A 27,850-nucleotide genomic window follows, 5' to 3' on the forward strand; every position below is an offset into this window, starting at 1 on the left:
AACTGCCATTTTATTTCTGCACAAATACATGTCCTCCATCCAATATTTTAAATGCACAAAGCACAATGTTCACCAAAGTAATGACTTCACACATATAAAGTGACCATCGGAAACACCTAGTAGCTGCACTCTGAGAGCACTGAGGGAATGTTTTTGAGGAGATGCTTATTCCTATCCTAGGAGAATGGGCAGAGCAGCATTTCATGAGGGCAGAAGCAGCAACCTCTCTTCTGAGCAGCTCATCTGCTGGTGGGCAGAGACATTGCTAAGGGGACCCACAAGAGGCACAGCAAGTGAACATCACAAAGGAGTTGGTGGAGTGAGGAGGCCCCTGTGCACATCCCACTCTCCAGCCTGGGAGCATGGTGCCTCAGCTCCCCACCACTCCCATAGCAGCAGAGAACACACTTCTACGAGGAGCAGCAGGCAAATCTTTCAAGGAAAACACAACCACAAGCACTTTCCCAGCTATGGGTTAATTTTCAGCCCGAGACACAAAGCTAGTTCAGATTTCTGAATTTTCCCATCCTTGTTCACATCACAGTGGTTGAGCAGGATCTGGCGGAACTTGTCCAGGTCCACCCCGCTAATGCTGGGCTGCAGGCAAAGAGAAAAAGAATGCTGAGAGAAAATGGTCCTGGATTTCCCCAGCTTGTAAAGCAGCCCACCATGTAGCAACTGGGAAATCCACCCAAAGAAGAATGACCAAAAGGCCCCACATCATCTCATATGCTGTGGGGAAGCAAACAGAAGATGGGGAAAGAGTGCCGTGCAAAAGCAGAAGGTGCATGGAACTGTAAGTGACTGTATAGAAATGCACCATGGCTTTTGTGCTCAGTCAAGGCCATCAGTATCTGATCCATATAAAAGAAAACTTTGCTAAGTTGTGCAATGCAGATCCCTGCTCTACCAGACCTGTGCTTTCATCTGGTTTCCTCTCTTAAAGCTGCTGTGCAAGGACTAAAGTGACATTTCTGTCAGCATACTGCTATTTTACAGGCTAGTCAGCAATGTAAAAATACCTTTCGTGGATCAAGTTCATGTTGAAGACACATTTCACAGGCCATACTGTCTCTGTATGTCCCTAATGCTGTACTGCCTTCTCTGCTTCCCACATTCTCAGGAGGGGATCAAATTCTTATGCACAGCTTGTGGTGCCCAAGGGCAATGCTGATGAAGGCCCTTAGGTCAAGCACAAATTTCGCTCCTGTACACTCACACACAGCACAAATCCAGCCTCCTGCCCATCCCCACACCCTGCCCTCTACACTACATGGCCAGAACACACGCACACAGCCATCAGCACACAGCTGCCGTTCTCTGCTCTCTCCTGAATGGACGTGGCAGCACAGATATTTCACACTGTGTGGAAATGCAACAGCTCAGGCTCAAAGGAAGCTAAAGATCAGATTCTGTTTGGGTCAAAAGGTCTATCTTGGGCTGCATCTGGAAATTCAAGGTAATCCAATGAAGACAGACTTCTGTCCATCAGGAGCTGAAGAGACACACCAGGTACAGTATTCTTGATTATAGATAGACCTCAAGTAATTTTCACTTGTAGTCCTGAGATGAACTAATGAACCATGAGGTCATTCTGGTGAGAACCACATCCACAAGGAAAAGAGAAGAAAGAAATTGTGATAACCCATCCTTATGATGCCTTTGAATTAGGCAGATGTTACATCTATATCATGTCATGCTGTAACATCTGCCTAATTCAAAGTATGAACTAGAATGGATCTTTTAAAAATAGAGTTGCTGAGGGAAGTTGTATTAATTTGTGAGGCAGAATTTCTGTGATACGATGAAATGCACTACAGTATATATACTGAGATGGTGAATTCCCTTCTGCTGATGATCAAACTAAAATTTGATTCCATGTTCTTACTAGTGCCTCTGTGTACATTTTTAAAGCACTGATCTTAAAGAAATAAAGAGTAGTAACAAACAGAGCCATGAAGATACCTTGACCAGTTCCATCATGTCTTTGACAAACCCATCCACTTCTGGGCCTTCAAGTGCTCCTGTTTTACTCTGAAAGAAAGAATAAACATCAAAACTCCCCAGTGAATCAAAACTGCTACAGCATTTACTGGTCAATACCACCACCTGGTCACCGAACTTTGTAGCATAAAGTTCACAGAACCATGAAATGTTTTGGGTTGGAAGGGACATTAAAGATTATCCAATTCCAACCATTCCACCATGGCCAAGGACACCTTCCACTAGCCAAAGTTTCTCAAAACCCCATTCAACCTGGCCTTGAACACTTCCAGGTTTGGGAAATCCACAGTTTCTCTGGGCAAACCTGTTCCAGTGCTTCACTACCCTCACATAAAGAATTTCTTCGTAATATCTAGTATCTAAGATCCCTTTGTTTTTCACAAACCATCTCTTCCCACCAAATGGGATCAATGTCTCCCACCACCCTGAGGGAGTTGTGTGACTGTCAGAAGCAGCACTGAATTTCTGATGTCTAACAGGCAGTTAAATGGTTGTGTCTGTTCTGAGCCAGACTCCCTAAACAACCATGGGTTTGATATCTGAATGGGGTTTATTTTTCAGCATGGTGGTGATGCAGGTCCTGAACTGCCAGAGACTGTGAGCACTAAAGCCACCACCTCCTCTGCCTCCTTTGCATCTCCTGCAGGAAAACTGTTAATGCAGCAGCACTGGCCGTGGCAATGGAGAAAGTTGAAATGGGTCCTTGACACAAGATCTCTGAGCATTGCTTCTCTCTGCCCCTACTTTACCCCTCCCAATCTGGCATCTGGGCTCATGGGCCATGGGCTTGGGCACAGCTGGCACTCCTCAGTGACTCCAGTAGCACCCATCAGGAGGAAGAAGTCTCAGCACAGCAGCACATGCTAAATCTGTCATTTACAAACCACAAGGCAATGAACTGATTCATGGGACTCACAACATCGTAGTGTGCAAAGATCTTCTCAAAATCTCTCCTCCTTTCTTCTGTGCTGCAAGCCTGCGTACAGAAAGGATCAACAAATGGAAAATTCAAGCAAAAATTTTAAGTTTGGGCCCAGTCATCTTAGCTGAGACAGGATCAATGTATCAAAAACTAGTGCTACTTACATCCATCTTAAATTGTAGAAGGAAATTTTCCTGGAGTGCCAGAATCCTGAATGGAGAGATTTAAATTATGATCTTTTCACCTTATCATCTGCACACGAACTATTCTGTGCTCTCCTTGTTTGCAAAGCAAAGGGATGTTAGATTAAAGGCCTATAAAAGAGAAAATTGCCTGTGGGGTTATTTACAGAGGGCTGTTGTGGGAACACAAGCCTTCCTCCCTGTCTGATGGCCAAAGAGGGTGCCCTTTGGTTCACCACAAATGTGCCTATTAGTACCATTGCTTCTCCCAGAGCATTTCTGGTGGTCCTGCACAACAGAGGGTGTCAGCTTCCAAAGCAAGAGCTACCAGACAATTATTCCTTGTAACTGGATTGCTGTTCTGCATTAAAGAAAGTGATTTATAGCTCTCTCTTGGAGGGAGACTTAGTGGTTGTAAAAGTAATACTGGCCTGTGCACCAAGACTGGCAGAATTCCTCTCTTTTCATCTCCTAAAGCCTGTCAAGACTGATAAACCCTTTTCTCTCTCCAACTGCTTTACTAACCCTGAGGTTTTTAGAGCCTATGGCACAGGGCATGCTAAACAGTGTCTGCACATGGAGGGATCTGGAGTCTGAGAAATATTCTCAGACCACAGGAAAGCCTCAGATGTCATGATTCCCAAAATGGAATTGTTTTTAAGAGAAAACTGTAACAGCAACTCCCTTTAGATATTCTCCATCCTGCCTCAGATTCTCTTCATATATTTCATGGTTAAAAGGAACTGCTGTATGCACTGCAGTTATTCGTGCTGGCATTTGTTGGGAACCAAAGCAGAGAGTAACAGTGGCAAACCATCACCTCTGTCCCCTCATCCCCTAAACTAGTCTTTTAAGACTTTATCTTCAAATTTAGTCCTTTCCAACCAATGCACATAATTTTACAGAGAGAGGCATACTCTCTAGGTAGTGAAAATCACCTAAAGGCCTCTGAGGTATCAAGAAAAGAGACAGGCCCATGAATGAGTCCCCAGTTTCATTCACAAGCATCTCACCTTGGCTCTCCAAATTCTTCCTACTGCCACTGCCAAACTCTTTTGTGGTGGGACTTTCATTATTCAAAATGCATTAAAAATTCTTTGCAATCCCTGCTGCACATAATGATGAAAAATAAATGCTTGTCTGTGACCCTATTGAAAGGATTGACATCCTTTTTATGGAGAAACAGAGCCACTGGTTGCTCCTGGGAAGCACCTTAGATTATGCCAGAGCACATTGATGTTGTACAGACAGATCCTGGCATTGCTAGTATCACTGGCTCTAGATTCTCAAATTATTGCTATGGGGACCATGTGTTGGAGAGGTGGGATCAGAGCAGCTCTAATTTAAAAGGAGGTGGAATTCAACTGCACGTCCCCAGAGGGAGAGCATCACCTCGTGTGGATCTACCATTGTGAGCTGAAACACCCCATCAATATTATTAAATCCTACCTTGCCAGGTCATTCAGGTCCAGTCGCCCATCTTTGTTTTTGTCAAAGATTTTCATCTATAAATCAAGAAGACAAGAGATAAAATAGATAGGCCACAAAGAGAACACAGATACAAAAAAAAGCCAATATACATTTTACTCTGCCCTGTGCCCTTCCCTCTGCTTGCTCAGGGTGCTTGCCCAAACCCTGGGCAGCATGGCATCCTGTGCTAACATCAGGTGTAAGGGTGGCACAAGGAAACAGCAAAACCCACCAGCTTTCTGACAGCAACAACCCAAAGCAATCAAATACCACTACCACTCCCTTCCCACCTTACACTGGGATAAAGCAGGTCTGCAGAAAAGACCTTCAGAAATTAAATACTGACATTGCCTTGGCCCTGGAAAAAAATGCCAGAAAAAGGGAAAAACTTCTAAACACTTCCACCTGGGCTCCTACCTTACCTTTCACTGTTGCTGTGACTTCTGAGCAGCTGAGGTGCAAATGCCACCTTCTAATCAGCACTCAGGTCAGGATTTTGTACCACTAAAGCTGTGGGGCTTGCTTGGCTCAAGGCCTGCTGCTAGAATGCGTTAAGACTTGGAAGAAGGTTCATGCTGCCAACATCAAGAGGTTAAATGTGAATTCAAAACTTATCCTTCTCTTTTCCTGAATAGCATCATTTTGATGAGCCATCACAAAAACAAAAAAAAAAAAAAAAGGTATTATTTCTTTATTTGTTGTGTTTGGTTCTGCATTTCTCTTCAAGGCACAAAACAAAGTCTGCTACAAAGAAAGGGGTGGGGGGATATTTAATGAGTTGCAAACATGACTAACTCATGGCTCAAAGTTCTAGAAAAAAATACATTCCACATTGTGTTGGGGGAAGACGAATATTTTATTATGATAGACTATCTTTTTTTGTCAAATACTCAGTTAAGGAATATGCATTAATCTTACCTTGATAGATCACATTTGCTTGTTTAGTGGTTGTGCAGAGTAATTGGTTTGCTACAGATCTTTTGGGTATTGCACACCTGCAGGAGAAGGCCCGGACCAGTCCCTATCTGGCAAAGCTCAGAGGGACAGGATTATCCCCTCTGACATAGCCTAAATGTGTGGGAGCCAGTAGCATGTCCTGAGCACTTCCCAGCAGTGGAGCCAGGGCAGAGCCTAATAATCATGTGAGAAAAGGTAGCATCTGGAGAGCTGCCATTTCTCAGGGAGAATTTTTCTGTTTTGTCAGTGCTGCCTCTTCCCTGCCCATTGCTCAAGGGGAGCAAGGACAGCAAGTCCATGGTAACCCTTTGTTGTACCACCTTTAGACTGAGATTCTGCAACAGACTCTATACCATTAATTATTCTTAGTATTTTACATTTGTGAGGTTTGGGTGGAATTTTTGAAGTGGCATTTGGTATGGGCTCACTTTTTCTCCCATTGAAAGACAGCATGAAAGTCCTATGAATGATTGAAGGCCCATATTGAGATATTTGGAAAAATGGCATCATGAGAGCCATGTGGGTGTTCAGTGGCACAAAGAAAGCTATTTTCCCATTTAACTGGCCTCTGCCAAATGTGCTCTCTGCAAAACCACAGAGGAAAGACTTCTGAATCTTCCTTCGCTGGGGAAGAGCTGGGGAGACAAATAAAGCTGCCAGGCCATCCTGAGGACTTCCCTCTGGTTGCATCAGTCCAAGTTGTTCCCTTCCAGCTGATCTAACTTCTTGCATGCTGCTTCCTTCCCCATTAGATCTCCCACAGCAATAGGGCACTTCTCCCTGGTCTCTGCTGGAGCAGCAGTGGGACAAGGCTAGAGGAAGGGATGGGAGCAGAAGCTGCCTTTGCTGGTGCCATCAAGGGGAGAAATGTCCTTGCAATGACAGCCTCCCACTGCCATCAGAGAGATAAACCTGAGCCTTCAGTTCCTGGCTGATAAAGGAGTTATTCTGCAAGTCACCGAAAATGATTGATGCTCTTTCTAGACATAAATAAGCCCAAATATTTTAAAAGCCTCTCTTCAAATGGAATGTCAGTGCCTAACCTGGTTTTGTCTGCTGTTTGAGGAGAGGAAGAAATACCAGTACTACTTCACTTTCATACACTCTTCACCACAGGTGACTTGGCTACATCCAGCCTACATCATTGCTCTAAAATATGCTGCCTAAAAGAAGATTATGGAGACAACCCCTGTGTAGATGGCTAGAGAAAGTACCAACATGTGGGTAGTGGGAATAGCACAGTCCTTGGGCTCTACAGTAACTTCAGTGCTTTTGAAAATGTCACTCTAAATCTCTTGGTTTAGGCCACCAAGGAGCATTAGTTACCCACATGGTCTGTAGGAACTCACCTCAAAGCAGCGCAGATGCTGGGGTGAGACAGAACAGCATTTGCTGGGAAAGGACAGCTTTTGGTGGGAAACACAAGGCCCAGATCTCAGGAACTCTGCTGACAGGTCAGGGCAGCTCTGTCTGAAGGCACTGGTCTTTGGTTCATACAAAAATACAGTATCCTTACCAAAGCACACTAAAACGTACTGCCTTTAGCAGTCTTTGTACTTCACTTCTTCTACACGTTTCTGAGCTCCTGAAAGTGTGTTTTATTTTCTCTCATTTCTGCTGCATTTCAGAATTACTGTCTTGAGACTAAAATTCAGTGCTTCAGCCTAGACTTCAAGTTCAGATGTATTTTTCTCTCTGTGATGCCTCAGAAAAACAAACACTGAGTTTCTGGGAGAAGTTCGACTCTGTGATCATAATATCCTGATCTCCATACAAGCTTATGGGACCAGGACAGAACTGGTGGCTTCCTGTCCAAGACCAGACTTGGGGCACAATTTTCATTTCACATAGGCTTGTCTGGGACAAGTCTTATGTTTGTTTTCCAGTGAAACATCTCCAGCCTTATGTCCTTTTTCCAAGGAATACATAAAGCATCCCAGCATGGCTGTCCTTGCCTTGGAACTTCATGTGTCCTGTCTGCCCTGCATCTGCTCTACTTTGTGGGTGCAGCATATTTTCATGGTTTCAGAAGATGCAAATAACCAGAAGGCTGAAGAGTTTTCTGCACTCTTAATGAAACAGACTAGATTAGAGATGGTGGCTTAGATGTGAAAGGCTTTCTGCTTCATTATCAATTTTGTGAGCATTTGATTTCCAATCCTACCTGTTTCTGAACCCTTTACTATATTCCTGTGGCAGGGCAGATCCCATTAAAACACATTTAAATGAGAGGTAATAAATTCCTTGGTGGATTGCTTAATGGAAGGAAACATTCTTCTCTAGCACACTATCTTTCAGCTTGATATTAAACTTCCAGTGAGTGACCATGTCTACTTATAGATAACCAGTTCCCCTCCCTGACCTCCTTCACTCAGCTCTGTAAGAGATAACCTTTGTGTTTTCTATTTGTTTGGCCTTTTTCTGCCACAACTACCCTGAATACAATTTTCAAACAAATACAATATTTTGATCATCCATACCAGTCAACAAAAAGAAAAAAAGTCTGGCTGGAAGAGCTAGGCCAAACTAACTCTTGCCCGGTGGCTAATACTTGAAAGATGGAAAACATGTACGGAAGGAAGGCTAGTGTTCACTGAATTAGTTCAGGTACCACAGCTAATAAGATAGACCTAATCCTGTTATTGGGACAAGTGGAGCTCATGCATACCCACTACATGGCTGCATTACTCAAGGAACAGCCTGGGGAAATGTTTTTTAATTAAACTTTCAAGTTTCATGCATGTGAGTGTGTGATCTGATCTGCTAATTGTGTGCATGAGTACACAAGGAATGACAGAGGGTACCCACCCTATATGACAAAGCATACATCACGGGACAAGCAGATAATTGAAATGGTTATGAGGTTGTTTCTAATTTAAACTTTTGCCTTCACACCCCATCTTGATATGTTAAATTTGATGTATTTTCAGTTTACACTCTTGAAAGGTATATTTATGCTGCCAGGCTGATATGAAACATCTCAGTGTGGTTAAGGACAAGGTTTGGCATGTTTAAATAGCACTCAATTTTACTAAAAGCTCTGTTGCATCTAGCAGTATGCTTTATAAGATGATGCATTTCCTTTACTGTCAAGCTACCCCATATTTTAAAGTGTTTGCACAAATTAATTCACTGACATTTTAATGGCAGTGCACCAAGGGCACACCCTCTGTTTGAATGTACTCTGAGGTACTCTGTGACAGACAGAGAATATATAAGAGCTTGGTTTGCAAATAAAAGTTGTTATGTCTCCATTTCTTTGAAGTGCAAAATCAAATCTGCCATCAGCTTTTAATTCAGCAAAGGAAATATCTCTGCTTTCTCAGTCCAGTGTTGTAAAGGCCATTGAAACACCACAATATGACAAACACACACGTTTTTTGGAGAGCAATATACAACTATTTTCCATGACAGAGATAAGGAAAGAAGTAAACAAACCCAAAATAAATAGTTCTGTGATCAGCAGACTCACTAAAACCGGCTTTTATGCTTCTCTGGTTCTCTTTCTTTGTGTGTAACAAAGTGGGACACTGAGAGAGTCAGTGTTACTTGACCTCCTACTCCCACAGACATATTTTAATATATATATCATGGGTATCTATGCCCAACAGCTGAAACAAAAGTTGGCCATGGAATAGAGAGGTTATTGAGGCTGTATAAAGACCGGCATCAGGCCAAGCTGCAGGACTGCCTGTGGCCTCTCTTCAAGGAAAGATGGGGTCACAAAGGCATTTACAGAGTGGCAGGTGGGCCCAGTGGCCAGCAAGTTACCCTCAGTGTCCTGTTCAGCCAGATCACCTGTGTCACATAGACAAGTTCTTTAGCACAGGATTTCTAAGAGTGTTTTGATTCCTAAGAGACCAAGGCATTATCTGTTGAGGTGTTCAAAAGCCTGCAGGTTCCTGAGTTCTATTGGTTTTGATCTTCTGAAATTAAATTTGAGCTTAAATAGGATTTTCTGCTTCCCTTGGCTTATGCCACAGCAAGTGTGGTGCAAACCTGAATGTGACAGTACCACTGGCATTAAATTGAGAAGGGACACAGGAGGAAGATTTGTGTTCATCAGCTGTGTGGGTCCTCTCAGGCACCTGGGAGAGAGGCCAGCATGGACCACTACAAGGAGAAGAGATAAGCAAAGACTGCACTTTAGGAACCAATCTTGTGTGCTACGCTCTACTCCCATGGTATTTCTAGAGCTTTGGGAAGTTTACTTGGTGTGCTCACAAACATAAAAAATTCTGTTTAGGTTTTTTTTCAATACAATAAATATTTGTCTTTCCATTAGTACACCTTTTCTTTTGGTAGTCATAGGAGACTTTGTTAACAAAGATATGCAAGCTTGACTAGTAAGATGTTAAGGGTCTAAACCACCTGAATTTTCTGTGCTCTGTTTTTTATTTACCTGCATGAGTACATTGGCATCAGCACTGGGCAAAGATAGAATTTCACAGCCATGGAACTGACCACGCTGAAACTCAGGCATTATCCTTGCAGAGGGGGCAGGCAGCAGCTGCAAAAGCACCCAAAATCCCCCCAAAATACAATAAAGGTAGTCCACAGTGCATAATGTGGACATAGATCATCCTCAGGGATCTTTCCCTTTGCACTGAGAAGATGAGGAGCCCTCAGCTGCAGGCTTGTGCACTCAGGGCACATACCTCAGTGCCCAGGAGAATCTTCTCAAATAACTCCAGCAAAACCCTGGTGTCATTACAGCTGGGAAAAATATATATTCTGACTTCTCTGGGGTTAAGATTTCATCCTCAGTCATCACCATCTACAAGCTTTCAAATGCTGTAGTTCATGATGAATACTTGTTGAGTTATTAGTCACTGCACTTACATTATTGCCTCTCTAGAATATTAACCTGTGGTGGGCAAAGGTGGCATGATGGCTGGACAAAAACTATCCTTTGCATTTTACTGGCATATAATAATGCTCAGATAAAAGGAACTTTTTATGCTCCATTTGACATTATCAACATAAGGCAATGAAAAAAGTGAATTTCAGTGTTGCATGTGTGACTGTTTCAGCAGAATAAACAACTTAAATTGCTGAATTTTGATTCAGAAATGAGCTTGCCCTGCATGCAGCTTGAAGACATTGGAATTACAAACCAGAAGTAACATGCTGCTATCTGGGAAGCTGTGGACTATCAGAAACCATATCTTAAATCCAGTTCATATCCCAGCATTTACAATATTCCACTTAAGTGCACAGCTGTGTGCACACACAGGTAAGGGAATCTGTCACTCATAAAAATTGTCAAATTCATATGTGAGATGTGCATTCCTGAGCTGAAACTTCACCAGGATCCAGAAACCTAACAGCTTGACCTCAGAGGTCGAATGGAGGTGGGAAGGATTGAGAAAAGTTGTTCTACTGTCATCATCCATAGTGTCCTCATCGTGAAACATCAATGGGGCCAGTCTTCATTTCTCCAGCTTGTGTTAATTCAGGAAGGCAGAAAATTCTCACCATGCTATTTAAACCCTCCAACCATTTTCAGCTATGTCTCTATCTATGTCACTCTGTCTCCCAAAGCACACACTGCAGGACCCCTGGGAGTTCTTCTCAGGAGGCTCAGAGCTATACCAGGCTTCACTTCAACCTCCAAGCACTTGCTCCCTGCCAACAGGTCAGTGCTCTTGGTCAGTGCCCATGGGAAGGCAACAAACCTACAGATTACTGTTTTCAAAGACTCAGAACTGCAAGTGGGTGCATGTAAATAATTATTAATACACACTTAATGGCTATTAATACAAATATGTATCCATGTAGGCATGGAAAAAAAACCAACAGTGCCTACAAAGGGGCTTCCTCAGCACAGCATCATCACTGAAAGTCCCCCATGAAGAGTCTTGAGAACTCAAATGTTCTTTTGTGATTTTCCCCAGTGATTTTAGTGCTCTTTAAGATTTGATTCAGCAGACTCACAGAGTTTGTGCAATGCCAATGTGTTCACTACCTGTTGTCTTTATAGGAGCTCATCATTTGTTCATCAAATCCCTGATCTATATCAGTGCTTTCTGAAGAAAGGACGCCAAGGTCACAAGGAAACAGAATAGCCTCTTAAGAAGCGGCTGCTAAGCAACCTGATAAATTGATGTTCCTTTCCAGAGATGACCAATCTCTTCCAAAAGTAATACTCTCTCCATCTTCTCAGCTTTTTTTTTTTTTTTTCAATGTGGTATGAGATCATTCATAGCAGCACAAGGGGCAAGAATTTAGCATGCCCAAGTTGGCTGATAAGATATCTGATCACACTGCTCACAAATACCCAGCATAGAACCATAAAATGCTGGGGTTTTTTTCCCCTCAAACCTGGGCTAGCTTCTTTAAAATTATAGTTTTTCCCTTTTCCTCTTTATCTCCAGAAGGCCCTAGGGTCCACTCAGGATATCAGTAGCTGCTTAAGATGTGTGCAGCCAGCTGTACATGTACAGAAAAAAGGGCAGAGATCTGTGTATTCCTGGGGAGACAGAGGGGCTTACAGCTCCTTGGGACACAGCTTATTTCAACTGAATAATAATTACATTGGCCTCTGAAAGCCCTGAGCTGGATGGATGAGCCACCCTGAGAGATGCTGTGTGCAGCAGAAACCGGTCCTGGTCCCAAGGAATTTGTGCTCTGAAAAGATGAAAGGCTGGGAGCAAAGCAATAAGGGAGAGAAATATAAGTATGTCCAATCTTCAGAAAATGAATCGCTGCTGCTGGTTGTCAAAGATCTAACAGGAAGTCTGTTAGGAAAAGAATGGATGGGCCACTGACCTCTATCCTAAACAGTGGTGATGGTGGCAGAGTCCAGTGGCAGTGGGGCTCTGCACTCCAGCAGCTCCTCGCTCCATGTGGGGAATGAGAGAGAAGAAGCAAAGGGTTGTCATTACCCTGGGCCTTGACATCAAACCTTTGAGTCACTTTTCCCTCTTTAACTCAGCCCTGTAAATGCAAGGCTAAATCTTTCTTCCCTCCTTGGAATTTTGCCTTCTTACTTCAGTTAACTTCCTGCACAATCATTTGTGGAGTGTATCTGATGCTATAGGATACTGCCCATGCAGATAATTTGCTGTTACTTGTGGAATTCATATCCTCTATTTTATTCCAGGATATCATAGGATAAGATTATGCCTGTGGTAATTTCACTCCCTGCCTTAGCTTTGGGGACCAGGTGTGTTTATAAACATCCTTGATCTTCAGCTCTGAGAAAAGAATTGCAAAGAATAAAATAATAATCTACCATATTCTCATTTTCTGATTACCATTAACATCCCTGATTCTTTTGGCATTGCAGCTTGGCAAACCTTTGTCTTCAGGAGCCAGATTGGCATTTCAGATCATACATTCCCCTAGATATACAAAGCATCCCTTTTCCCAGATCAAATCTTATCCTCTAACATAGAGATTTTAAACTGCCTCTCTGGAGATGCAAAGCCCTTCTGCAAGAAACCATGGGAGTAGCAACCAGACCTCCTGGCTCTCAGCTCTCAGCTGCATTGATCTACACAACCTAGCTGCTTTGGGTAGTGGAGTCATAGATCTTTCTTGTGAAATTAAAGGGAAGGGAAAGGAGCTGGAGGAAATCAACCACCCACTGCCTACAAGCTTCAGAACACCCATTCCCCAGCACCTGATCAGAGATTAAGCACAGGGGATGGAAACCTTAATGGAGCAGAATGAAAGGTATTTGCTACCAGCAAATGCTACCATAAAGATTTTTGTCTTAGCTGTAACTTCTGGGCTTTTTTTGTTTTCAAATTCTGCCAGTTGGAAAATAATTTCTGCAGCTGGCATTCCTCTCTCTTCACTGTCTTTTAAATATGAAAAACAAAATGTACACTCTTCTGTAACAGTACAGTTTCTCACATTGCTCTAAAGGGTCACATCTCTAGGCATACACACATCACACATACATAATATGGTATTGCAAAATATATGGGCAGCTCCTTGTTTGCTTGCATACCAAGCTGTTTTTTAGGTACAAACACAGATTTTGTGCCAAGAAGCAAGACAATCTGAAAACCATTTAGAAAATTGCAGTGATAGATGCTAGTGGAATTCAAATTATACCCTTGAGAATGACATCCAGAAATGAGATTTTTTTTCCCCTTCTTTTCTTGTTTTTAGATCTTTAGATATAAGTTGCTCTGAAATCCAGGCGACTGATGCTAAACCCACACCAAATACTATACTGTTGATTGCAGTATAAAAGCTATATTGTGATAAGTCAGGCAGAGAACTGAAACTTTCAACCTCTCAGTCTTTTAGGGAAGCAGCAGGGAGCCAGCAAGGCTTGCTGGGCTTTGCAGAGCAGACAAGCCAGATACCTGCATCTCTTGGGAAGAAAAGGATTTGCTAGGAGGAAGAGAGGAAAGGAGGAAGTGAATGAGCTGGAGATCTGGCTGAGGCTGAACATACCCTGAAGAAGGATGCACCTCACCTATATTTAAAGGGGTTTAGAGCTCACACAGCTTTGGTGTAAAGCTGAGTTCTTTTCTCATAGGAAATAGTTCAACTCTCAGCAAAAACTATTTGAAATGCACTTGCAGCTGATATTCAGTGCAAAGAACTGTTAACAGCGGTCTGCACTAACTCCCCCCAGGGATCTCTGACACATCTTTTAAGAGGGCTTTGATGCAGACATTGATCCTGTAGGAGATTTTAGGCTGTACTCTGATCTAAACAACATTAATTCTATCTTTTCTTACCATAGTATCAGTATATTCTTCCAGCTTTACTTCAGCAACCATCTTGTTATGCTGCAAAAAGAGATCTCGCAGGAAATCCTGTAATAAGAAAAGACGGAAATTTTACTCTCTAGAGTAAAGTCAAGAAATTACAGTAGGAAATTCAATTCAAATTCAGCATGGTTACAAAGATCTAGTTTCACATTCCTGGTTAGTACTAGTGTCTTTGGTTGGACAAAGTTAAATTTTTTTTTTGCTGAAATATATTTTTTGAATAAATTAGAAAGTAGCTAAAATTCCCCAGAACAGGCATACTGGAGTGAATCCTAATAGACTCATGAAATAAGCAAAAGACAACATAAGTACTGCAATACTTGCTAATTGATCTAAAATCAAAATATTTTTCATTCAGTACCACACTCAAGCCTCCTCTTGCATCTTTGGTGGGACACAGGCTGAAGCCACACACTGAGACTTCAGTGCGTGATGTGCGGCCTAGTGATGGACTTTTGTGATTGCCAACTCAAATTATTTGAGTTATGGTTTCTGAATAGGCTCTTTCCTCAATAGCCTGAGCTTTAATGAGAAATCAGTGTTCAGAAAACCTGCAGGCTTTTTCCCTGTTTAGCTGGGAGAAGCACATGTGCAAAGCCAAGGTGAGGCAGTGCTTGTGGGGCTCACTAGATGCCTCAGGTCACCAAGACAACTGGGGTCATGGGATATGGCATGGGGGAAGCAAGACATCGAGGGCAACAGCAAACCATCCTCCCTCCTTCAGGGCCCCTGAGACCATGCCAGAAGGCACTTAAACTCTCTATGAACATCCCAGAAATACCATTTGTCAATCACACAAAAAGACAGCAAATTGGTAAAGCTGATGGAAGGGCTCCCATTGACATCAGTGAGCTGTAGGTCAAGCCCAAAGAGATTTATTAGAATAACTTACTTTGAGTTCACCAGCTGAAATAAATCCACTGCTGTCAGCATCGTAACTGCGCCAGATCTGAATGGGGATAGATTGATGTGAGCACATAAATATTGCACTTACTCATCTGCTTGGTGATAGATTGTAAAGATTCAAAGCAGAACTTCCATAATGAGCAAGTTGTTGCATTATCCAACATTTAATTAATAGTAGATGAAATAAAATAAACTTTTCACACAATAGGTCTTACTCACACTTGGATCCTGTACATGCTACATGCTGTTATCACATGTTTAATGCAGACACGCTGTCTATAAAAGGAAGACAATACTAAGAAATTATTTCGTATTTCTTACCTAATTTGTACATGCAGCTTCTTTTATTGCTCTGAGTCAAAGCCATACACAACAACAAACATTGATCTGCAGAAGCCCCCAGCTTGTGTGTGAAGTAAAAGTAACCACATGTGGTCTTGGAAAAACTGAAATTCCAAGTTGGGATACTTAGGGGCAGAGAGCAGAGGAAGATTGGGCAAAGTTCTATGGGCTTGTTGACCCAGTTTATGGAGGTTTCCTGCCCATGCCCTAACAGTCTAATATTTCAGGATAAAATGGTGCTTAAAAATGTGCCTGCTCTGCTGTCTTGGTCTATACTGTACTGCAGATGAGGACTGCAGGGGTGAGTTGATGAGTGGAGATGTTTGTCTGTAGTAGCATGACTGATAGGTGGATAAGAGTGTTTGTGAAGTGTAATGAGCTCTCTGGGTACCCTTAGTCCAGTCCTAGATACCATTCCTCTGTTTTGATTGTGTAAATAATGTAAAACCTTCTTGAACAGGTCAGAACATGTTTTGCTTCCACAACAGCCATCTATTTCCCAAGTTGTATTTTACAGAGGGCAGAAGGGTTGGTATTGAAGAAGCTGGTGGTGTGCAAGGTGGAGGAGGTAGTGTGTAAATACAGACCCGCATGAATTCCACGCTGTTGTCCAAGGGAGTTTCCCGTCGGAAAAGCAGTAGGAAGTTCTCATCATCCGGCAAGATCATATTTGCAAGCTGGATAAAAAACATCAAAAAATGTCCCCACAACAAAAAACAAACCCACACCATGAAAGTAAAGAAAAAACTTGGGTAGCTGCTGATCCAGTATGCAAAAGATTGGTTTGGCATGTTTCTCCCTTGGAAATAAATTCCAGACCAAAGGATCTGGCCAATGTAATACTCTGTAAGTCAAATCCTCTGCATCTAGGCTCTGTCTTCCAGATCTCCCAAGTCTGCTGCTACAGGTCTTAATCACAGAATGGTTTGGGTTGGAAGGGACCTTTGAAGGTCATCCAGTCTAACTCCCCTGCAATGGGCAGACACATCTTCTACTAGATCAGGCTGTTCAGAGCCCCATCCAACCTGACATTTGATGTTTCTAGGGATGGGGCATTGACCAACTTCCTGGGCAACCCCTTCCAGTCCTTCACCACCCTCATTAAAAAATGTCTTCCTTAATCTACTCTTAATCTTCCCCCTTTCAGTCTAAAACCATTACCCCTTGTCCTATTCCTACAGACCCTATAAAATGTCTGTTCTAATTCTCCATCCTTCTATAAAAGAAATTCTGGGCTGGGGTTGTGCAGAGATACCTCCTGGATTTGCAAGCGTCCATCTGTGGTGACATCGTAGACAGACATGAATTGCTCCTTCATTCTCTGAACTTTTTCTTCTGTGATGGTGCTCTGCCATGGGGAAAACAAGTGCATGAAATTGCTGAGGACACCAGAAGATCCTCCTGGAAGAAATCTCTCCTCACTCACAGATAATCACCAGGATCACTGCATTCTTACAGTAGGGGATAATGCTTTTAAAAGCCCACAGACACACCATTGTGGATGAATTTTTGGAAATAAGTCCTATGGATATCTTTGCAGCTACTAAGCTTTCAATTGGGAGATCAGTGTTTGGAAACCCCAAAATATTTCAATGACACCTGCTTTTTTAGCCAACTGTTCCCATTATATCACTGGAGTTTGGTTTTGCTCAAGGGCATGTTACAGCAGTTTCCATCCTGCTTGTTTTCAGCTTGTGCTTTTCAGGAAGATATCCTTATCCTTGAATGACATGTCTGCAGTTCATTAGATCATCAGCCTTGAAAGGCACCAGTGGAACTAGATTGTTGCTTATTATTGCCTGTCAGCTGATTTAAGACCTGGCACCAAGCCCTGTCAGTGTTTCTGGGTTAATAGCACAGAATTTCAAGCAATTGACATTCCCTTTGTATCTGCTCAACCCCGTAATCGATTTATACACAGTGAGGCATTCTCCAGACTTGTCAGGTTACGTGTTTTGACAGGCATTGCTGTGACAGGTGAAATACAATGCTTAGGTTCATCAGGCATGGTTTCCTTAGCAGAAACCATGAGGGTACCCACTCTGACTGGACTACACAAAATACAATTTCTTCACCATGTGAAAAGGCTTCTGGTCATATGAGTTTTGTGGCTGGACTGGGAAGCTCACCTAGTTAATCTTTCCTGAGCAATTAAATCCTATGTTACCCTTAGCACCTACACTGAGCAGAACCTGGCTTCTCTTCCAATCATATGGGAGTTGGCCCTCCCTGGGAGGGGAGGGAAGGGAGAAGTATAACCCACACCGGATTGTGGCATACCTTTGTAGAAATTTTTACAAGACAATAAATTAGCTTCCCAATCCCTGAATAAAAGTCCTTCAAAGTTTTTATCATCTCTACAACCAGGTGGATGTGGGACTACAGATATTCCTTCCTGGGTCTTCTAGCACATTTTCTCATTCTGTCTACCTGCTGTTGAAGCTCCATTAGGTTGTACACTCTCTTTTGTTACTGTGACACAAGACCATGAGCGATTACCCAATGCACAGCTCCACACAGTGCCGCCTTTGGAGTGCATCCTTGCTGTGTAACACCAAGTGTGGCAGCTCCCAGTTTGGGGATGAAACACCAAGCAGTGAGCCCACCAGGATGCACCCAAGGTTGCAGGCCCCAGGAGAAGTGGCTGAGGGGGTCCTAGGACATGGCTGCAGGATCCTCCTTTCCCATGGTGGTGTCCAGAAAGTCCTATGGGCTTGGATATTGAGGGCACAGCACATCACTGAACACACACATTGGTTTTCTTTCCCCTTGGCATTATAACTCACCCTCGTGCTATTTAAATTGCCTTCTGACAGCACCTTGACACTTTGAGACACCTCCCAGGAGTTAGGTGAGCCTATCACTTGCCACCTTCAATAGGTGTGCAAAGTACTCTGAAACTATCCTCCTCGGAGCCCAGTAAAATGAGATAATTCCAAAATTATAATCATAGCTGATACTTGAAAACTGTGCTGTGCATTTCAAAGTAGTCATTTGTTAAAACACTTATTCCTCAACTTGGTGCTATTGGTCAGCTATTAACCACCACTTTAGTGAGCTTTCTGTGGCAGGGACACTGTTACCTGCGTAAAAATAGGACCATCTTTTTATAAACTGATTTAAACAATGGGATAATTTCCTGGAATACTTATTATATTTAAACATCTCAAAAAGCTTTTAGTCAGAGGGGTTACACTACAGTGGACTTTTCAATTTGCACAATCTTTCTCTCTTCATAAATATTCTACCTATGAAACACAACTGGTAATAGTTCTACCAAAACCCAGCCTTTACTCACAAAGAATAAAATAATAAAACACAAACTGGCTTTCTGAAGATGCATGTTCAAGACAAAATTATTTCTATATTAAAAGTGTTTAGACTAGGAACAATACACCTCGTGTTATGACCATTAGGTTTCAAAGGGGACCTTTCTCTTTACCAAAAAAAAAAAAAAATCCCAGAAGACTGAAAAAAGTCCCAACAGATCAAATAAGACATTCCAAAAAGAAACTAAAGTGGTGAGACCTGGTTTTCAAGATTGACCTACTGGTGCTGCAAACAAATAGCTTGGCCTATTTTCCTTTCTATTCCAAAAACATTTAAAAGGCTGGAAAATCCCCATAATCTACCTGATCTGTTCTCTTTGTCCAAGAAAGGACATGATCTGAAGATTCACCTCACCCCACTAGCAAGGAGGCTGGGGCTACACAAGAAGTTGGGAAGGGATGCAGCCAGGACAGCTAACCCCAACTGACCCAAAAGACATACCATACTATATGGCATGGTCCTGTCTTGGGTTGCAATGTGAGATGTAACCAAAAGTATGTGTTCTGTTACCATCTGTTAAAAGCAGCTGGAGCAGTGCTCTTTATCTCTTCCATGACTCATCCCTCATAACTCCTGGGGGTATCTTCTGTTAATGGACCATTGAGTTTCACTGCATGACTGATAAAATTACATCAACCAGTTGCTCCAGATGACAGAAACTACATCAGCCAGATACTTCACCCAGGGGGCGGGGCCAACCATTCCTACCTGGATATAATCTGAGACTTGGAACACCACAGCAGCCTTTCTCCACTGGATTCCCAGAGTAAGACTGGACCCATCTACACCACCACTGGACCTTCAGAGGAAAACTACACCCTTCTACAGGATCACTGCTTCAACAGAACCACATCTGTCACTGCAGGAGGACTGCAGCCACCATTTAATCTGATTGCAACCAACATCCTGACCAACAGGGCGTAAGGTTATATTCTGACTCTGTCAGTGGTTTTTTGTACTACTGCATTTTTATCTTAATTTTCCTGGCAAAGAACTGTTATTCCTATTCCCATATCTTTGCCTGAGAGCCCCTTGATTTCCAAATGATAATAATTTGGAGAGGGGCTGTGTTTACATATTTCCATTTCAAGAGAAGTTTCTGCCTTCCTTAACAGACACATGTCTTTTCAAACCAAGACAGGTGCTCAGCATATAGAGCTGGGGAAAGAAGGGGAAAAGAAAGATGTTTGGAAAGTGGTGTTTGTCTACTGAAGTCAGCATGATGGAACTTTGCTTTCCTGGACATGGCTGAACAGCTGCCTGCCCATGGCAAGCCATGGTGAATGAATTATTTGTTTTGCCTTGGCTTGTGCCCTTGAGTTTTGTTTTAGCTATTAAAACATCTTTATCTCAACCCATGAGTTTTCTCACTTTACTTTTCTGATTCCTTTCCCATTTCACTGGGGAGTGCGTGAGTGAGTGAGTGAGTGAGTGAGTGAGTGAGTGAGTGAGTGAGTGAGTGGCTTTGTGGGGCTGCCTGTGGGGTTAAACCATGATATAACAAATAGCAGCACAGAAAAATGTGCCTCTTGTCTCATAAGATGGAACAGGAGGAAATGGCTTTGCAGCAAGTAAACATCTTCAGCTGAGCATATCTTTCTTTATCAGAAAATGCTGTCTTGATTATGCTGCCTATCTCAAGCAACAGATCCTTAACCAGTTTCAGAGGTTTGCAAAGCTTTCCCTTTTGTGAGGGCTTAAGTGAATGCTGTTGCATCCTTTCCAGTCACTCTGTACAGAGAAGCCTTTCTTGTAATTCCTTGTTCACCCTGGTGTATGCACCTCCCTGAGTTTGTGGATGATGTGTGGTTTCCTAGGGCTGCTTCATGTTCTCACTGCAGCCAGGAAAGAAATCTTTACTACTTAACATGAGGAGAAAGCCATGTCATTTTTATTCTCATAAAAGAACACAGTTTAAAATATTGCCGTAACTTTGTTCACGTATTTTTTTAGGGTTAACAAGTGCATTTATTACTACAGAGGCTCTTCTGCAGAGTTTTACAGAGAAAAGTTTCTGTGCTTCAAGTTGCCATAACAAATTAATTTTCTGCTTCCTGGTTTCTCCTTTCCATGTCGTCTAAAGGGTTTATGAAAAGGGTGAAAACCCTTTAAAATTATTTGTAGCATCACAAAGGTAATCTGGCTTTTAACAGTGTTTGTAATCACAGAAAGGGCACGGTCACATTTTTTTTAAAATTTCTGCAGCATTTAATTTCTTTGTCATGGCTCATTATGATTGTTTGGAAACCTGGCTGTAATCTGTCTTCTTTGTTAATCCATTCCTTTTATATTGTTGCACTCTTTGCCTCATGCTGACTAATTAAATTTTTGCTCCTTAAGGGATTTATGTGCTTGCCAGAATTTTGCCTTGATGAAAATACAGCTATGATTCACTTGGTTTTGGGGCAAAAAGTGAATGTATGGAGCACTGTGGAGCCTTTCCAACTTGATGAAATGGGATGTCTCATTTAATTCCTGCTCATCAAAAAAATCCTGTAATAAACAGATTTATTTTTCCTTCTTGACATGATTTTAGAAGCAAGCTGCTATATTGATCAGGGTATAAAAAAAGATGAAAATCCATTTAATTGACTGTTATACTCTGTTTCTTGAAGAAAACCTAGAGAATTTTCTAAAAACGCTGGCTTGAACACGTGTCATCTAGTGTTTCAGCCAAATATGATAGAAAGGCCAAGGGTCCCACAGATATCAAGTTCCTACAAGATCTATGGAAATAAATTGTGCCTGCCAAGAAGGAGAGTTGGAAAACAAAGTCAACAGCTATTATTGTGCCAAAAGCTACACAGTACAGATATGAGGCCAGCAAGGACTAGATGAGAGACATCAGTAATGTACACTTTGACTTTAGAAGAAGAACCTTTCATTCTTGGGCCAGACATTTCTTCATTGTAAAAATTAATCTCATGAATGACTTTGTTACCCCCATGTAGTTGTAGGCTGGATTGCCTGCATTATTGTGGGATATCACCCTACATCTCCAGGGCAAATTTCTCCTTTGGGCCAAACTTGCTCATTTAACTTCAGTGCTATCATTTGAGAATTTGGCCCTGAATTTTGGTTAGGATTTTCGATTAGGAATTACTGTAGTCCTGCATGTGACAATAGATGAGCACTTACCCTGTCATCCTGCATCTCGTTTTTGATTCCTTTTTTATCTCTCATCAACACAAAAATGGGAAAGCTTTCTTCCCATAGCAGACACCAGCATCCAATAAAGGCTACTGCAGCCTTCCCTGTGCCATCATGGTTTTGTGGTTAGGTTTTGGATAGATTCTTTGTTCTGTCCTCTCTGCTACACTGAAAGTAATTTGACATGCATTTGGGTGATTAAAACATATCATGTAATTTTTACCATGGGTATGTTGAGTTTTCACTAAGAAATACCTCGAGGCACTTCCATGCCTTAATGTCGAGGAACAGGATTGGGAGCTGGCATGGCTAATCAAGGCTGATGAAACACCTAAAGAAATCATTCTATTTGGCATTAATCAGAATGATAGACTGGTTTGGGTTGAAAGGAACCTCAAAGAACATCCAGTCCAAACATCTTCCCCGAGACCAGGTTGCTCAAAGCCCCATCCAACCTGAACACTTCCAGGGATGGGGCATCCACAGCTTCTCTGGACAACCTGTTCCAGGGCCTCTCCACCCTGACAGGAAAGAATTCTTTCCTAATATTTAGGAGACAGGATTACCCAGGGGTTAGAATTCTGAAATATTCTGGATGTGGATGCAAAGTGATTGCTTTCTGCTATGGGTCTTCTTGCTATTAACCTGCTGGTTACCATTGACCTTAGTTCTCTTGGGGTGGTAAACACAGGGGAAATCTGCCTTGGATGGCTTTGAGGCTGGCTGATATTTTGGCCATTAAACTTTGTTTGACTAGCTGTTGCATTCCTGACCATGCTAAATTATACGCATTATTTAGACAGACAATGCAGTGTGCACGGCAAGGATGAAATTCAAGAGTACCTGGAGGGTGCTTCTATTCTTTGGAAGTAAAAAGCAAAGACAAATCCTTAATGGCTGCTCAGAGTGAGCTCCAGAGAATTAACTTCTGTCCCCTTCCAGTCATAATTATCCATGTGGGTTTCAGGCAGGAGGGATTTAAACAAGGCTAATACCTGTCTTGTCTGATAAAATTTGTACTTCAACAATTGTTGTGGTCTCCTACACACAGTTAGATGAAGGCAACCGTCCTTTATCTAAAAGTTTTCTATCTAATTTGAGTATAATTTAAGTGAAGTGAAATACCTTTCTGAGAAAGCCCAACAATGTGCATTTTTCTCCATATCTGCCCAGAAATCATTGGTTTTATGGAAATTTTCAGTAATCCAATCCCAAAACTTATAGCCATTCCTCTATAAAACTCGTATCTAATTATTATGAGAATATATAGAGAGCTTCATTAAAAACATAAAAAAGAGCAAGCAAGGAAGATCCTTAATGATCTTGATACAGAAAGAAAGATGTACAGGAATATAAGACAGAAATGCAGGAGGTATAGTTCCTGTTCTAATAAAGTTACTTCCTTGATGCTGAAAGAAAATGTCCTTTCTACTGGGCTTTCACCTCAGCATAAAAACTTACAGAAAATGCATGGAAAGAGGTGCCATAATGTAGAGGAAAGAGGTTTATGAAAGAGCAGAGGAGAGCCCAGGCAGCTCATAGTAACCATGCAGTAGCGGGTTGGAAGCTGGAGGCTCAAATGGTTAGAGAGAAGTCACTGCAATGATAAGAGAAAGAGGTGGATAATGCCAGCAGCTTGAAAATGTAATGCTGGCATGAGGATAAATTTACACACACCTGGAAACTGAAGGGACTTTCTTAGGACTGGAATAGGATAGAATAGGACAGGAGAGGGGAGAATGGAATGGAATGGAATGGAATGGAATGGAATGGAATGGAATGGAATGGAATGGAATGGAATGGAATGGAATGGAATGGAATGGAATGGAATGGAATAGAATAGAATGGAATAGAATAGAATAGAATAGAATAGAATAGAATAGAATAGAATAGAATAGAATAGAATAGAATAGAATAGAATAGAATAGAATAGAATAGAATAGAATAGAATAGAATAGAATAGAATAGAATAGAATAGAATAGAATAGAATAGAATAGAATAGAATAGAATAGAATATTCCAGTTGGAAGGAACCTACAACAACCATCTAGTCCAACAGTCTGACCACTTTGAGACTGGACAAAAATTTAAGTGTGTTGTTAAGTGTATGGTCCAAATGCAATCACCCATTGCTGGAAAAGATGGGACAGGAAGCAGCACCTGGGATTTGGTTGGTTTACTACAGGTCTACCTTTCTTGAAAAGTTTTCCCTTTCCCCCCACAATTATTGATGGTTCAATAAAAGACAATTAATTGGCCTCCATCATTGGATACTATTTCAAATTTTTTTCCTTGTTCGGAGTTGTCAGGAAGAGCTGTGTCTCTCATCTTCCCGACAGGCTCATTTTTGCATTGTTTTCCCAGCTGCTCCCATCCCCTGGCATTTAGTGTCAGCTAGGGATGCTGCAGAGTAACTGGGAAGAAAAACAGAGCTGAAGGACCACAGTGGTCATTAAGAAAAATAACAGCTTAGAGAATGCAGGCTGAAAAAATATAATTATGAAGCTGTTTTCTATTCAAGCAAAGACAACTTCCAGTGCTGATAACATTATTTACCACTGGTGTAGCACTTCAGGCGCAGTCACTAATTAATCCTTGTGACACATCTGTAAGTTGTGCCAGTGTATTGCTGTCTCCACCTTTTACTGTGCAAGGAAACAAAGACATTAAGAACCCAAAGGAGTAAAGGTCAAGATGAGTGGTACAGCAGAGAGATGCTTAGTCCCAGCTCATCAGTTTCATCACAGAGGACACTTTCTGTAGGATGGTAAAACCACTGCAGAGGGGATCCTTTACCCTTCCTGCCATAATAACAAGCCTGTACAATATAAATCATGTGGAAAGGAGAAAAGCAACTCAATGTTGTTAGAGAAGCTCATTGTACAAATGCAGTAAAGACCTTTTTATAACCTGGTGCTCAAGTGACCCCCATACCCAGGGGAGTAGGCAGAGGACTGCTCTCAGCCTCCCAGGACAAAGCTCCCTTTGGGTTTTTGGCCATAAAGACAGCCTGCTCTGCCTGCAATCTGCCATGCAATTTTATCCCTAATATTACCAGAGTGGAAATACTGCCAAAAATAGGCAAGAAGTTTAGAGAGAAAAACACAAAAGCACTTGAGAGCCTGTCTGAGCAGCCTGAAAGTTAGAGAGCACTGTCCCCCAGAATTAGGCTATTTCTTCTATTTAATAGGAGGAGAGGGAGTTGGTTCTTTCTCCATTCAATTTGTATTAAATTATTTCTTTTAATGGCAGAACTTAGATAGCAGAAGCAATGGAGATGCTAACTGGATCAGGGTGCTGAGTTAAGCTGGAGTCATCCAAGCAGGGACTTCTCACAAGCAATAAAACTATTACTGATCTCTTAAAGCAGGAAGTTCATTGCTAGAACACCCTCATTTTGCAAGTTCTGTGTGCTGATAAATGACACAATGTAATGGAGTTCACACTGGTATCATCAAGACCACAAAAACTGCTGTAACACCCTGGGATTGCTACTCAGCTGGTGTGATGCTGTCCCAGGACCTCATGTGAGGGATGCACAAGGGCAGCTAGAGGCTAGGGTGGGGCTTGAAGTTGCTCTTGACTCATATCCTTAGGAAGCTGCCTTCAGCATGAGATCTCTGGTTAACTCTAGATTTTATCACCATCAGCTCACTCCAGAGAGCCCCACTTGGAGGTCCCACTGCAGCGTTGAGCTCTGCACCCTCATTTTAAGTGTCTCCTTCAACATCTCATGTTTGCTGTCACTGAGTTTGTTTGAGCATGCTTTGTGTTGCTGTTTCAATACCCCAAGACTAGCAGATACCAATTTCATCTTTTGTTCCTGGGTAAACAACCATTAACTTTCTGATTTCTCTTTTAATCAGCTTTTCTGTGTCCCTAAATATTCTTATTGCTGAATCTTTTTTGATTAATTTGAAGCCTTTCTATGTGCCTTCCTGTTAATCTAACCACCCGTGCTCTGAAAGACATTTCTGCAGAAACTGCCAATATTTCAATCCAAATTTACTTGCAAATTAAATAAAAATATGCTTGAAATAAATTAGTCACAGTTTCTATTTTTTTCAATTGTACCCCTAAAGATCCAACAATACTAATTGGCTTATAAGTACAGTTCCGATTTTACACTAGATACTTATGAATTTATGTCCTTTATCAGCTACCTTTTCTGTCTTTGTTAATTACTTTTTGCTTAAAGGAATTGTTTAATCTCTGGTTTTTGGCATGCCCTCTCCTTCCATTTGGAAGACATTTCCTCCTTTTCCTATCTGGGCACATGCTGTGGAGTGAAAATATTACTCTATCCTTTGTATATTTCTGAGTGCTGGCCTGATTGGCAGGATTTCTCCTTCACTGATGGTGACAGTCATAGGCAAGGTGTGACCTGGAGCCGAGGAAAGCAGCCCCTGTAAATTGTAGAGCAACTTCTGTTTGTATGGAGATGCAGACAATGAGAGAGGGGAAATGCTGCCAAAACCAGGAAAGGAAACTGGGGAGAAGTCCAGAAACACTGTAGAGCCAGGTCTGGGTCTTAGAAGCCACAGAATTGACTCTCATTTGGCTTTTAGCCATTTGTGGCTATATAGACATAAGCCTTCTTCCTAAGCACCATTTAAAATTAATGACAGTGTATTTGTTAAAAATTGACCTGGGAAAGAAACCTATCATATTAACAAAACTCGTCAGCACAGGCTTGAACAAATAAACCTCAAACATTGCCCTCCTGCTCAGCCAGCCAGGCTGTGTGCCGGTGCTTTTTCACTTGTTTCTACACAACAACAGTAAATGACTTTCTCTCCATGCTGCCAACCAGCCCCTTCAGCTGGTGCCAACTGCGATCTCCCCCTGACCAGCAGCTGTTGTGCTGGAAACAACTGATCAAACTGCTCAGCTGAGCGCACTTGTTGTACATGCTTAAATGCCACCCTGTTGCCAAGAGAAAAGCTCTTTACCTCAGAATTGCTAAGGAAGTCAGCAATCAGGGAACAACAAACACAAACCATCTCTCAGCATAACTTTTTTGCTTGGACCTGATGCGCAACTTACATGGCACAGTACTTACTTCTGGTCCCAGTTTCTCCAGGAGATGATGAAAAAAATCGTCAAGCTCCTTCCCTTCTATGTAACCATTGTCTAAATAAAAAGCAAATGTATTAATGGTCAGGGGTACTGCCCGAGTTCCAGGAACTATGTCACGGGCTGCATGCAGGTAGCTCAAGGCTTCAGGGTCAGGATTTCAGCTGGGGGCCCTGCCTGCCCGCTCAGGGGAGCCCCACATCCAACAATTTCATCTGTTCCCTTCTGGGTGAGGGCTGGGCACAGCTGCGGTGCTGCCTTCACGGTTTTTCTTACAGAAAACTTTTCAGAAACAAAAATAAACCCCCAAACTGGAACCAAAAGAGACGGCAGCATATGAAACGGGGAAATGATGAAAAGGCAAAACTTTTGGAGTGAAAAGGGGGATTTACAGCTATGATATTCATGGTGAGGAGAAAGAGGGGGGCTTGAAAACACCTGCAGGACCTCGCGGGGGTAAAGCTCGGACACATCGGCCCCATGTGCAGCATCCCAGGCTCCCACCCACCCACACATCCTGACGGGCACCCACCCCGGCGGTCCCGCCTCCCCTCTGCCCGGACAGAGCCCTACATGGCACCCAGCGGGGCCGGCACCCACGCACCCCTCAGCCGGCTCCCCCCACGCGTGTCCCCACTTGCCGTCGGCGTCGAAGCGCCGCCAGGCCCCGAGGAAGGCGGCGGCGTCCAGGCGCCCGTCGGCGCCGCTCTCCATGGTGCTGGTGGTGGTGGTGGTGGTGATGCTGCTGCTGCTGCTGCTGCTGCTGCTGCTGC

The 27,850-nt window shown here is 42.5% G+C and overlaps 1 protein-coding gene across 1 annotated transcript; it reads right to left on the reverse strand.

The window, feature by feature from the left end:
• SCGN (secretagogin, EF-hand calcium binding protein) lies at window positions 1–27,791 on the reverse strand. The gene is made up of 11 exons (XM_058831124.1): window positions 27,470–27,791; window positions 27,064–27,200; window positions 16,777–16,869; window positions 16,109–16,198; window positions 15,166–15,222; window positions 14,241–14,318; window positions 4,558–4,613; window positions 3,091–3,136; window positions 2,921–2,980; window positions 1,966–2,034; window positions 1–597 (listed from the first exon to the last, which is right to left on the reverse strand). The coding sequence occupies exons 1-11, from the start codon at window positions 27,789–27,791 to the stop codon at window positions 469–471; spliced, it is 1,137 nt and encodes a 378-aa protein (XP_058687107.1). The 3' UTR covers window positions 1–468.
• Between the last annotated feature and the right edge of the window lie 59 nt (window positions 27,792–27,850).

This window comes from Poecile atricapillus, chromosome 2 (genome assembly GCF_030490865.1).
Source record: "Poecile atricapillus isolate bPoeAtr1 chromosome 2, bPoeAtr1.hap1, whole genome shotgun sequence".
Classification (NCBI taxonomy): domain Eukaryota; kingdom Metazoa; phylum Chordata; class Aves; order Passeriformes; family Paridae; genus Poecile; species Poecile atricapillus.

Bases quoted from the DNA above. Each gene is read 5' to 3' on its own strand.
- SCGN (XM_058831124.1), bottom strand. From the start codon at position 27,791: ATGGAGAGCGGCGCCGACGGGCGCCTGGACGCCGCCGCCTTCCTCGGG. The intron at 16,870-27,063 runs GTAAGTACTGTG...TCCCCATGGCAG, and splicing joins TGGAGAAACTGGGACCAGAA to AGCACCATCACAGAAGAAAA. The intron at 15,223-16,108 runs GTCTGTATTTAC...ATCCCCATTCAG, and splicing joins ACAGCGTGGAATTCATGCGG to ATCTGGCGCAGTTACGATGC.